Source organism: Manduca sexta, chromosome 18 (assembly GCF_014839805.1).
Source record: "Manduca sexta isolate Smith_Timp_Sample1 chromosome 18, JHU_Msex_v1.0, whole genome shotgun sequence".
In the NCBI taxonomy this organism is placed as follows: Eukaryota; Metazoa; Arthropoda; class Insecta; order Lepidoptera; family Sphingidae; genus Manduca; species Manduca sexta.
This window is the reverse complement of record NC_051132.1, coordinates 12,772,225-12,786,439: the sequence shown is the minus strand read 5'-3', so window position 1 is coordinate 12,786,439 and position 14,215 is coordinate 12,772,225. Positions and strand designations below refer to the sequence as shown.

Genomic DNA, 14,215 nt, shown 5'->3' with positions numbered 1-14,215 from the left:
AGTCGTCTTAATTATTAAGTTTGATAAGTAGACGTCAGAGATCGAGAATTTGTAATTAATTTTATTCCATAGTATTCTACAGTAGAAGTTTCATTAATATGGAATATATCATTTTCAAATCGTTGGTGCTCGTACTACATAACCTTACGTGAGATACCTAGGATTCGATTCTTGGAGCCACACAAATATTATGTCCCAAAATAATTTTAATTTAATTGTTAGCAAGTGTTAAACCCACGACACAATACGGCTTGTATGTGCGTGGCGAGGACCTGCGATTGTAAAAAATGTTTATCATTGGCACAACGCGGTACTTACCCGTCACTTCCGTTCTGCCTAGTTTAGACATCAACGCAGGCCCATTCAGCAATACATACGCGCTTCCTGTTTATACGGTAGCTTTAAGATTTAGTTTTAATTCAAACGATGCATTTGTATTTTGCGATTTTAGTGGTAAAAAAAGGGTAGAATTTTTTTGCTTCTTATAGCATAGTCATCTCGAAGTTCAATATTTGACGTGTAGACAATTTTTATATTTAAAGGTACTAATGTATATCCTTTCATGTATATATAATAATAATAGTCATATATTATATATTGTTCCACTGCTAGGCACGTGCCTTCTGTACTACTGAGAGAGATTAGGCCATAGTCCACCGCGCTGGCGGTGTACAGATTGGTAGACTTTACACACCCTTAAAATTCCTATAGAGAATTTTTCAAGTATGCAGGTTTTCTCAAGATGGTTTCCTTCATCGTTAAAGCAAGCGACATTTCACAAAGAATACACACATAATTTTAGAAATATCAGAGGTGGGTGCCCTTAGGATTTGAAACTGCGGACATTCGCCTCGGAAGTCCGTTCCAGACCCAGCTACACTATCGCCGCAGTTCTCTTTCCTTGTACTCCTGTGTTAATATGTTTGTCTTCACTGCTGGTTCGGTCTGCGACGCGAACATTCGTCACCGTTGAAATTCAAAGACATCCCGTCTCATCTCAATGGGATATCGACTTGTTACTACATTAGTCAACATCTCTCTCCTGCTGACATCCGCATTAAGGATTTCGCTAAAAAACACACTTTGTTAGTCCACCGCGGGGCGCGGCGACACGCGGCGATGATTGCTCGGATACACTAATGAGCTTCGACTGGCTTGTTAGCGGATTAGCTCGTATTGTGATACGAAGGGGGCTTGATTGGGTTTAATTTAAGGGAAATTTATGGTTTTCAGGTGGTGTGGGGTTGTTGTTGCTGTATTGGTTTTGATTTTGGTCAGAGGTGGTGTTTAGGCCGTGGTAGAATAAGGTGAATTAGCATTTTGAGTTTCAAAATTGGTTTACTGTTTATAATTCAAATTTAAGGAATACAATAGCGCCTCGTTTTGGATCACGTCGATACAACTGCGGTCTGCATATGATGCATTATTCGTAAGGCCCAAGGTTCATACTCACATTATCAATCGACAAAAGGCAATAACAATTAAAACGTTCGAATCGTGACGAAATATTCGTTAATAAGATACTTATCGGAGATACGTCCTGCGGGCAACAAGTCGACTCCCCCTCGGCCCCGGCGACCCTAATTCGTTAATAGAAAACATTATCACCCCCCCCCCCTTCGACCTCTCAACCTCTCCCGTGAAGTCCGGATGTGCGGATGGCAGATTGTCAGAAAACGACAGATTCTGCGATGCGTGAATTTGGGTATGTGTTGAGGATAGGTCAATTATTTTGGGCATCGAATTCCGATCTGCTGTTCTATTAAATGAGTTATACAGGATTACTTGTAGATTTTGGTACAAGATAACGGATCTCTTGTTGTCCTTTCACCGATGCTGAAGGAAGAACTTAGCCATATTTACATAATGGTTTTATGTTTACGCGAATGTTAGACCTCGAAATAAAGCTAGTTTTCGGAATTTATCGCGGTTTGTATTTTAATTTTACCTAATTTCACATCAATCCTTCCCGTGACCATGAAGGTTGTAAGTGTTCTAAAGGTCGGAAGAAAATTCAAACAAAACATAGTGTTTAAATTAAAAAATTTGATTTATCTCCATGATATATTTAATTTACAGTTTTTTTAGTATTGTCCCTAAACAGCTTTACAGGCTAAATTATTATTTTTCGATCTCCGAATAACATATCTGTTAGGTACTCAAGAGTCTCCTAATTTAGGCCAAGGTTGGTGAAAATGCCCAACAATAAGAACAGGAAGCGTGTATAGAGTATTGAAGTCCAATTGCCGGTGGGCGGGGCACATGGCTCGTAATGATGGTCATCAAGTGCCGACCGCCCACGGGATGGCGTGTGGCATTCTTAGGACCGCATGGAATATTTAGTATTGATCAATTTCTCATAGAAGACTATATTATTTTACTCCATCTAAAGTTCAAACACGGATCATTTTGTGGCTGAGTGTGCGCAAAGTTTTGTTCGAGACTTTAAATTTGAATGTTAGGTAAACCGCCTTACGCCTTATCCCTCGTCCTCCCGGCGCCAGACCCGCCGGCGCCGGAGTCTATCGACCGTCCAGCCTCCGAGGACATGCGCACTACACCCACAATCAGACATCCTTGAATTCCCCACGTATTTTATTTGGCTATAAATGAGTTCACATACGAGTTAGCTTGGTTTAAGACCAATTATAAGTAAAAAAGAAAATTATATCAATCCAGAAGTATTAATTCATGTTTCTTATCCACTCCAAGATCTGTTCTCTATAAATCGAATATTGTATGCTGAACGGTACCACTCGAGAATCGAACCATGTTCCCATCACACCGCCCATAAGCTAATGTACCCCACATCCGACAGCATTAACCATTGTCCGATCAATCAAGCGACTTCCGCGACCGTCGCGGATATTAGCCAGATATCTTGTTCCCCCACTAAACAAACGTCTCCGGCCATGACAAATGACGTCACCCGACACCGGTAACCAAACACTATAATAGATTTTTACTCGACCGCAACTTGGCTTTTGTCTTCGAACCCTTTGTGTAAATCGGAGGGATGCTGTTTTTCTTCGTGTAACAGATTAGCGATGTGATACAGTGATTTGATTGGTTGTGATTGATTTGGTTAAGTTAGTTTGTGTTGGGTAGCAGTTCTACTGTAACTCAGTATTTTTCGCACACTATGTATTTATACTGCCATTTTCAATAAAGACTCTAATCGCTTTTTTAATCTATGTTAAAAATGGACCAATTTGAACATTTTTTTTGACACGCTTACAAATGAGTTCTTTTCATTGGTTCATTTGGAATCGGATTGGAGATTAAGATCGGGATCCTTGAAAATGACTGTTAATTGTGTAATACCGACGTAATTTATTTATAATTATATACATTTTTTATTACCACTGATAGCTTGAAACTTGACTGGAAATAAAATAAACGGTCGTAGGACTGCACGAAGGCCAGGGCGAGCGCGTAGTGCATAAATACCCAAGAAATCGAATTAGGTATGTAGTCAGTAGACCGAATAGTACAGCATAACCAAGAGTCTGTCTAGAACACGTGTGGCTCACATATACATCATTAATTGCGTTACCTATCCACATTATGTTCTTAGCTTGAGGGTAAACAAAACACCCTAATTGGATTTATCTCTATTTTGTCAATATCGGTGCTAAGCATCAAAGCACATACGTCGCTTCTCAGTATTAATATTTGTACATCGCAAAATGCGTGGATGTACTTCGTCCGGGATGGGGTCAGGCGTCAGGCGCGTCCCGTTGCCTAGCAGCGCGGACGACGCGTCGCGACGGCGCCTCGCACGCCGCCCACTACCACAGTAATGAAGCTACATTGCTTAAAATATCTTAAAGTATTGCTGGCACGACCTGTTGCGACGAACAATTTGATAGTAAAGTCTTTAAAGTCTAGTGTTTGATGTTCAATCTGATTGTCCTGTTGGTAGTGCGGCATAATGATTGCTGATTGTATTGTTTCAATAGTACTTGAAAGTGTAGTTCAAAAATTATAATTTTATGCAGTGACATTTGACGGTCGGCAGAATTAGTATGGCCTAGTTATTTTGGTTAGATTAATTTTAAAAGTTATATTTTCATTGAATGTCACAAATGTTAAAGAAAACTTTATCTCACATTTAATTCCTTCGATGGTCATCAGAATTATTTATTTATTTAGTTAAGGACCTCCAACAAAGGATACACGGCGTATAATTAATACAATGTCGTAATCTTGGTACAATTAACAATGTGACGTGCCTCTTCAATTATAGGAGACCACAGCATGCAAATTTATATATTAGTACATTATGTTATATTATGTTAGTTATTTTACAGCTGTACTATAAATCGTTCTATTTCATTAAACGTCGCAAGTGTACTACAAACTTCACCTCGCCATTCATTCCGTGAACTCTCGTAGTTTTGTGTGACTGATAACGATATTTAGATCGTTGATAGTGCTGAGCGGAGATTCTCCAAAACAATATTAACATTGATAAGATAATGTGAGATTTGCACTTGACGCGGTTCCCACAGGTTTGCGCCGTTTACAAACAATACGCAATGCGTCATTTGATGAACTGGTTGTTGGTCGCGGCTTTGCTCATGTGGAAGTCGGATTAAAAGTTCACATGTGCTTGATTTCCTGATGTAAAATTAAGGCTTTATTATCCTGTCGTAAAGTATCTGTAAAAACATGTCGATCTGTTGGTGTTGCAACGTAAGAATAACAAAGCAACAAATACATTTTCGTATTTAGATTACGTGGTTTTGTGGGCAACTGCTGTTTTTCTAAAAATATCTTATGTATATTGTATATAAAAAAACATTGAAAATTAACTTGTAGTTAAAAAATGATCGCTATATTCCTGTTTCGCTTCTTCCCTTCTTGTTAAATTATAATAATGCCTACATCTAATTTGATAAAAATATTGTAATTTCTATAAACCCGTTCCAATTACGTTTTCATACGTGTTCACAACGCAAACTAAATAATGATCCCAACACAATCCGTAATGATTACACTACATACCGACCGGCAACAGCAGTAACGCATACAAGTGTTGTTAAAAATAAAATCTCGAAATGTCCGCGTGCGATAGCGGTTATCAGGTCCGTCGGCGCGTCGTCTGTCGGTTCATCGAACCGTGAGATGCGTCGCGACGCGCCCGTCTCCCCGCCACACCCCCCGCCGGCCCTGCGTCTGCGCACCGCATAATTTCGATCACCCTCCAAGCGATTAAAATGTCATATGTCGTTAGCGCACTCTCGGAGGAATATGTTAATGTGGAATGATTTACAATTATTTATTGTTTTAGCTTCCGTCTGTATTCTCAGTGGTGTAGTGTTTATAGTGCATTCAGTCTGCGGGGTATTGTAGTCTTATATTGTGTTTTGAGTTTGTCGCAGATATATTAACGAAATGTACTAGCAACTAAAAGTTACGCGAGTTTTGTCAGATTCTACCTTCTTTCCTTTATAAAATATGGCAATAATGATTTTTATTATGACCTGATCCAACACAAAGATTAAAGTCCAGTATCTAAGATGAGGAAGGCTTTACTGTAACATCCAGAACCAAAAAGTATTCGCGGATTACACAAGCAAGTTCAGTCTCATTCCACAACACCGCTATTTTGTCATACCACCGAACGCAAGACCCCAAAACGTCTCCCTCAAAACAATAAAACACAGCAATATTAACAGCATTTCTTCACAACCCACTCATCATAACGTCCGTTTGAAACGTATTTAAAATTCACCCCTTAAATTACAAGCGGCTCGTAAAATAAAGAGCCATCGAGACTTCTTTATTGCCGATGAGGCACTTTCGGGATATAAATATGTCATACCATCGCCTTCAATGACTGTGCAGCAGGGATGTTATGGATATGAAATTTCGGATATGGATACGGATATGGATATAGGAATAAAATTATATCGGTTTCGGATACGGTTAAGGATAATAATTATTTCGGATTATCCGGTAGTTTCGGATAGTTTCGGTTACGGATATTTGATTAAAGTTAAATAAAAAAAAATATATATATATTATGTAATACAGTAGGGTGACGAATACTAACTATTGTTCATCGTCATCGTCGATTATTAATTATCGATTAACTAATTGGGAGACATAGGTGTTCGGAAAAACTGTGTGTTTTAGAAGTAGTGACACCTCCTCTCCGTGAAAAGTTTTTATCACACTGTTTATATTTTGCAAAATTAACGTGAACAAAACCAAGAAAAAAAAAAAAAAAAAAAAAAAAAAAAAAAAAAAAAAAAAAAAAACTTTGGACGCATTTCACTTCACTTTACTCAATAAAAAGAAATACTATTTATGAATGAGTTTATGTTATGATTAAAAATAACAAACTATACAAATTTCACGTAGCGTGTGAACGGTGAAACAAAAACGTGTCGGAACATATTATCCGTAACTTATCCGAAACTTTTATAACGGATACGGTTACGGTTACGGATATATTTTTATTTCGGATATCCGATAGTTTCGGTTACGGTTACGGAGCTCCATAACATCCCTACTGTGCAGTTAGATTGTTGTAGTGTGGTTCTGTCTTCGATTTCAGGGTCAGGAAATCGTACGGGTTTTGATTCGACAAATGTTACTATGTTAGAGTTTCTGCGTAGATAGGTAATAACACATTGTCCTTTTCTTTCGCCGAGCAGAAGAGTATGGAAGCTCGTTTGGGTAGTCATAATGTATAAAGGTCAGCCTTTAGGCAAGCAAGGTTTCCTGTGTAGTATATTTGTCAAAACACCCTTTATTATTTCCTATTTATGATGAAGATCGCGACACTCGACCTGTGACATGGAACGGAAATAAGCGAGTAAAACAAAGGCCGCTTTAACACCTTACTTGTAGTGTGTGCTTTGTAATATATTGTATGTCTACGTATATTAATATAGTGTCGCAATGACGTACTTTGGGCCATAACTCGTCCCATCAAAAGTAATATGGGATGGTCGAAATTCCACAGCGCGCAGTCAACACTCGCGAAGCCGCTCACTACGTTATTATGCAAAACTAAATGGGTGCGAGTTCGGTTATTGCTTGCGGGCTTTTTAATGAATTTTTGGGGCACGTTTTTGATGTGAAAGTGAGTCTTAAATGGTTGCGCGTGAGGGTGTGAATTATTTGAAATGGATGGAATTTTAACATTATGGTGAGTTATGGGATTTAGGTGCTAGTTATTGCTGTGTTTAAGTTTGATGCGGCTTAACCATTGCTGATGATTCATAATAATATTATAATAGTTTGGAACAGTACTGTAATAAGTGTTTCAAAAATTTAGTTCTGTGGCGCTGCAGTGTTAAGCTAGTCTCTTGTATGTAGAGTTAAGTCGAAATAACAGATTTCCGTATTACAATAATGTGCACTATTGATATAAGAAAACCAAAACATATATCTGAAAGTGGACGTAAAGCGTTAGATGTAGAAGTTTCTAGACTCTTAAGAGTTAAATAATTTTTATCTTCAGTTAAGAATCTGCTACAGATATAATATATTAAAAATAAAATCGTTAACATGTCGCAACGCATCGATTCCTCTAATAGTATAATTATTAACACGTGACTTGTTTGACCATTTACTCTCATACACAAGTGGCCCGTAAAAGTACAAAGACTTGTAATTAATCGATCTTTTATCTCCCTGAGATACAGCATCCGTGTTTATAAATAGGATAGAAATAGCGTCGCAGGTGTTGGCGCCGACGCCTTGTGTTCGGGAAAGAGGTCCCTCGGGAGCGGAGCGTTCGTGACACGTTTTTGGAAGACTGTATCGGGCGAAAGATGGGTCATGAAATGGGTGCGCCTTTTGTGTATTGTTTGTACTTTTGAGATAAAACTATTTTGAGGATTTTTGGAAGAATTTTTGAGAGATTCGCAGTCGCGGTACGGACTGAGTTGTTGGTCATCTGATAAGTCAAAGTTACAATATCTACCTCCATTTTACAATTATATTTTCTTATTTTATTTTTACCTGTTAATAGTCCCGTCTATGCTGAATGGGCTCAGTGTCTTGATGTGTTTGATACTTACGAGTTTTAAAATTAAACATATCTAACTTTTATTGATAATAATTTTAAAAGAGTACAAATGCTGGTATATCTTAATGGTTATCCTGCTCCTGTGGTCAGCGAATTTTGTATCCTTGACTAATTTATAGATATGTTATTATTCCACAATTTATTGCTAATTATATAATGAATAATAATGACGCCGCCTTGTTATATTCTTTCCATATTAAATAAATTATGTAATATATGTATTAAAACTTGTAAATAAGCAAAAGGATATTTTTGTTTTAACCAAAAAATAAACTTTCTTTATTACTTTTACTATTCACGCAATATATTATGATGTAAAATAGAAATAATAGTTAATATTGCTCGAAACACAAAACAGACGTCGGTAGCTAAAATTAGACGCGACGCATTAAAAAGTTGAAAGGCGCGTCGTACGCACGGCAAGTTCACTGAAGACGGATGGCTACGGGCCCATGGGGCTGGCTGTAACTTATAACTTCCCCCTAACTCAAAACTCAAACCATCAGAACAAAAGTAGAATTGAATTTTCCCCAAGAACTAATAATAAGAAAGTTTATGTAGATTTTGGATGTTAGTTAATTAGTAATGACTGTCACGGTGGTTTAGTTGTATTGTGTGCGGTATGATGCGGCTCTGATGTCCTGGGTTCGAATATCGGGTCGGGCAGTGGTATTGGGTGTTTCTGCTCAGTCTTAACCAGGAGTAAGGATTTTGTGCCCGATATGAAGATAGGCTCGCCCCCGATCACATCATGGAACGGAACGAAAGTAAGCGTCCTTGTTGCAGCTCTGCCTACCCCTTTGGAGACAAATTGTTTGTTTCATGTGTAATGGTCGATGGCTATAAACAATTTTAACACCTCGCGTAAAGTTCATATTCAAAATGGTCCAATTGGCATAGAGTATTGACTTGATTACAGATGAGTTATTTTGATTGGTTTACAAGTACCACCAACGCCTAGTTACCGGTAGAAATGAATTGAATCGGCCTTTAATCGTTGAATGGATTTCTACGCTTGGCACAGGGACGGATAAAATCCTGAATAAATATTTCCTCCTATTTATCGGTTATTTTATAATATTAATATTCCTGTTCGCTGAATGTAATTAATTATGAATGAAAAGGTGTAGTCTGTAGGTGCGTCACGTGCTTTGTTACGAGGAAAAATCGTTTTGTTTGCATGTATAATAATTCTGCGAATCGTTCATTCATGTAATAACTTATTTAATGTGTCGATGTCAAGGTCGGGTCATACTAGGTAAATTGTACCGCTTAATTGTAATTGGAACTGATTATACTTTGAGGTATATTTATTTTTGTAACGCGGCCAATGCTTTTGTTTTGAGACTTGCTTTTGCCTGCTCCGCCCGCGTTAAAAAGTTTTTTCGATATAAATATTTTCCTCAGGAGTATTTTTTTTTTATTTTTAGTAGCTCCTTAGATTAACGCCAACAAATAAACAAACTCTTCTTAGTTCCTTCGTCTCAACAATTCGATTCATTCCCGAAATCAATTCGCATATAGATGACAATTATTGAACATTTGTGTTTCTCCTTTCTTCATTGTCTCCCATCTGAAGAAGTTGTCGTTGTCTCCAGGTGGCAGCTGGTATCACCCCATCGCAAGCACAGGAGACATCGTGACGCAGCGTCCGCGAGCGAGTGCAGGCGGCGCTGCAGGACAACTGGAGGCGGCTGACCGCCCCGCGCATTGTGAGTCAATAACATATAGGTCATAGGTAAACGTGGATGTTCTCACGTACGAAGAAATGGGTCACCTGATGGTTTCATCGGATGCAGGCTTTTTAGTTTTCGAAGTCGAAGATTGAAGAATAGATTAAGTTTTCCGATATTTATATAAAACATTTCTTTATAGTTGTTTTCAGTTGTGTAGCTACTTGGTAGTGTAAACATATTAATATAATAAATGCGAATTTATGCAAATGTTTAGATGTTTGTTAGAACTAAACGCAAAAACAGCTGAATGGATCTCGTCATTAATAAAAAAATACACGTTGAATTGATAATCTTCTTTTTTTAAGTCGGTTAAAAATTCAGGATGTTCGATAATAAAAATAGGACTAATTCCAGGGTACACCACAACCCCGGCCGCGCCAGCGATCGTTCAGCCAGGAGCGACCGCGCCGGAGGAGGCCCAGCGCCACCTCCTTAGACCTTGACCTCGAACGCGACACACAGGACACACCTTACAGGACAGCTACTATACACAAGTGAGTTTAATGTTTGTTACTTTTCATTGGTTTCGGATATTGTTTGTGGAATGATGGATCGCTTCTTCGATTCTTAGCAATATTTAATGCAAGTTTTTCTAACACAATTAACAATAGGGCCTGTATCTTCACAAGAGAATATCACGTAGATGGTCGGTAGCAAAAACCAAGCCAAACTGACTTTGTAACATCCATGCACAGAATTTTGCACAAGTTCACATCGAAGAGGAAGTCTACTTATGCATCCTTTAACCTTATTCGTCCAATATTTTTTTTCTTTTTTTACACGCACACAGCAAATCGATACCACTCATATTGGTGTAAGGTCCAAGATCAAGTGTCGACTGACGATGATTACCTCTCAACAATCAACACGTTCTTATGCACTACTTATATATGTTAATACCTTGTCCACAGAACTCACTCGCTGGTAAAGATGGCGTCGTCTTTATCGTTGAAGATCTCGATCGACGGCGGCAAGGTGGTGAAGACGATCCAGTTCGAGCCGTCGACGAAGGTGTACGACGCGTGCCGCATCATCAGGGAGAAGATCCTCGAGGCCAGCTCTGGGGAACGTGAGTATCTGTAGTGTTGAAAAAGTGCTGAAGTTTTGTTATTGCATTAATTAGCGAGTAGGGTATGGTATATTTGAAGTGCAGTTTAGTTTCGATATGCAACTAAAAACATCAATTTTTTTTTGTCATTGATAATAAATTTTAATTGTCGAAATAAAACTAGACCACATTTTAGTTATTCCGCATTGTAATTTATGTCCGATATGGTATTAGACTTGGCTTGATATCATAGGTGGGATAAAGCTCCCTAAATTGTTTCACTAGTTCTTCTACTTACCACTTCGCGTGCAAAGAGCGCGAGTGCATTTGTACATATTCCTTTCTGTTCGTCTACAGCAAAAGAATATGGGCTATTCCTGGCATCCGACGAGGACAACAAGAAGGGTATATGGCTGGAAGCGACGCGCAGCCTTGATTACTACATGCTGCGCAACGGAGACGTTCTCGAGTACAACAAGAAGACTAGGAATCTGCGCGTGCGCATGTTAGACGGTACGCACCATGATTTACTTTCTTGATTGCCTCGTAATTGGTGTAGTGTTTGCAGTACGATTGAATGAGTTCTCGGCTTTTATCCTCGGGTAAAATAAAATTTGATTTTTCTGCTCATTACTAGAGTCTGAAATTTGTGTCTGATATGGGTTGCCCCTTATAACTTCGTAAGACGAAAAAACTGGTCATAAACTATTTGCACTAACTGTTGTATATTTATTAGAGTCATTTTGCGATATTTTGTTGCCCAATTTGATCGTTTGTAAGACTATTTAGAAGATTGATAAAATACTAACCAAAAGATTGTATTGTGCAGGAACGGTAAAAACGCTGCTGGTGGACGACAGTCAGATCGTGGCCAACCTCATGGTGGTGATTTGCACCAAGATCGGCATCACCAACTACGACGAGTATGGACTGGTAAGCCGTTGAATACTACATAATGGTACATTATAAATATTTGGACCTGTATGATAACATCAAATACAATATACTATAATGACAAAAATGGGTCAAATAAGTTACATCAAAAAATTATATCAACCAAAGTTGACGCTAGATTTTTAAAGGTTAAATACGCTCAAACATAATACATATTTATAAGTGATGTGACGATACGGTCGCTTTATATTGAATAATACTCGGGAAGTCTCTATTTAACTCTTTAGTGGTGAATATATGAGTTGGTATATCAACAATATCTTCCTTGACCAGGTCCGCGAAGAACAAAAAGACGAGCCGGACCCGTGCGAGAAGCCCAACTACGGAACCCTGACGCTGAAGCGGAAACACCAGGAGAAGGAGCGCGACACCAAGATGGAACAGCTTCGGAAGAAGTTGCGCACTGATGATGAAGGTAAGCCAGTTATTAACTCAACTAACTACTAACTGTAACTGTGTGGAAGTGGATTCCGCCAAAGGTGTGTGAGGTTGCTAATTTATATCAAGGTTCATAGCGAGGTTGTTAAATACTGAAATTTTCTGTTAGGCTTTATACGCTAAAGCTCTTCTAAGGGCTGCACTATGGCTGATGAGCTCGTTTTTGTGGCACGGCTTTAAGTTAGGGTGGGGGAATGTAGTGATAATATATCTTCTAGTGTCCATATAATAAAATTCCAAGATAAATAGGAAAATTATATAATAAGAGATATTCAAAATATATTAATGAAAAATGATTATCTTTATCCTAGCGTACTGTTTAGCTCCCTCACCCAGGCACTTTTAATATCGGTATGAGTATTGTCATTATGACTTAGCCTTATGACTGTTAGTAATAGTATGAGTGTAGATGTGGGTGGTGTATACTGTACTGTATGTGCTGCGCAGTGAACTGGGTGGAGCCGTCGAAGACGCTGCGCGAGCAGGGCGTGGACGCGGCGGAGACGCTGCTGCTGCGCCGCAAGCTGTTCTTCAGCGACCGCAACGTCGACTCGCGCGACCCCGTGCAGCTCAACCTGCTCTACGTGCAGGCCAGGGACGCCATCCTCGACGGCACGCACCCCGTCACGCAGGACAAGGGTACACATATACACATATACACTGTATACTTCAGCTCATGACTTGTGACAGATAAGAAGTTCAATTAAATTATTATATATTGTTGTGTGCAGCGTGCGAGTTCGCGGGCATTCAGTGTCAGATACAATTCGGTGACCACAGAGAGGATAAACACACGCCGGGATTCTTAGAGTGAGTTGTATTTACATTATGTTGCATGAGATCCAATTAACTAATTATGGTAGTATTAAATCGTTTTTTACGATCAAATTTAATAAATTACATATCTCGATTAGTATTTGCAGATTACAACCAAAAATACACCAATAAAAATAATGTCAGAAATATTACAATAGTGCGTAACTAGTATAAGTAAATATAACATATTAAAAAAACCAAATTATAGTTAAAATGGACTTTATTCTTCATTAATTTGTATCTATAACTCTCAATTAGACTATTTATTATTATTATTTATTTATTTATTTACAATATTATTATTTACTTACAATATTTGCTTGTGGCACCCAAACTTGTATCTTGGGCTAGTTTTGTCAGATCCGATGTATTACACTATCTTTAACTTTGAGATATATTCTTGATACACACTAACTGTTGTCGATGTCCGCAGCCTGAAGGAGTTCCTGCCGGCGTCGTACGTGAAGGTGAAGGGCATCGAGAAGAAGGTGTTCAAGGAGCACCGCAAGCACGTGGGCCTCAGCGAGCTCGACGCCAAGGTGCTCTACACCAAGAGCGCCAGGGACCTCAAGACTTATGGGGTCGCTTTCTTCCTCGTCAAGGTAGGAGGTGTTGAGCACTTTCATATTTGTAGATGTAGTTAGGTTGTATATGGAGTAAATGTTTTAGATTGTGGTACTGTTGTTGGTAGACCCTTAGCAAAATAAATGATTTGGTTGGAGCGAAGAATGCGAGTTAAATTATTTTAATCAATAAGTGAGAATAAAATAGTTTTTCTAAAACTAGCTTATTTTTCGAAAAATTGATATATTTTTACTAAGTCCATGTAAAAATTGTTTTTTTTTTATTGTACTTAGCATTTGTAACGATAACTTATTGCTCACAGGAAAAAATGAAAGGCAAGAACAAGCTAGTGCCTCGTCTTTTGGGCGTGACCAAGGACTCGGTGCTCCGTCTGGACGAGAAGACCAAGGAGATCCTGCAGACGTGGCCGCTGACCACCGTGCGCAGGTGGTGCGCCAGCCCCAACACCTTCACACTCGACTTCGGGGACTACAGGTCAGTCAGAGGAACTGTTATTAGTTTAGAGGATAGATCTCGCTTATCAGAGGGTTACATTTCACATTTGCCCCCTCTGCTGTGAATTCGTAAAATATGACGAGATGAGCCCAT

General features: G+C 38.7%; 1 protein-coding gene across 1 annotated transcript in view; it reads left to right on the top strand.

Annotated features, from left to right (window-relative positions):
• LOC115444504 (talin-1) overlaps positions 1-14,215 on the top strand; it is an 82,967-nt gene that overhangs the window by 22,848 nt on the left and 45,904 nt on the right. Inside the window, 10 exon segments of the mRNA XM_037440143.1 lie at positions 9,649-9,762; positions 10,129-10,280; positions 10,698-10,855; positions 11,192-11,347; positions 11,664-11,767; positions 12,062-12,203; positions 12,674-12,865; positions 12,958-13,036; positions 13,476-13,644; positions 13,929-14,101. Coding sequence (XP_037296040.1) covers positions 10,717-10,855; positions 11,192-11,347; positions 11,664-11,767; positions 12,062-12,203; positions 12,674-12,865; positions 12,958-13,036; positions 13,476-13,644; positions 13,929-14,101 — 1,154 coding nt within the window. The 5' untranslated portion in view covers positions 9,649-9,762; positions 10,129-10,280; positions 10,698-10,716.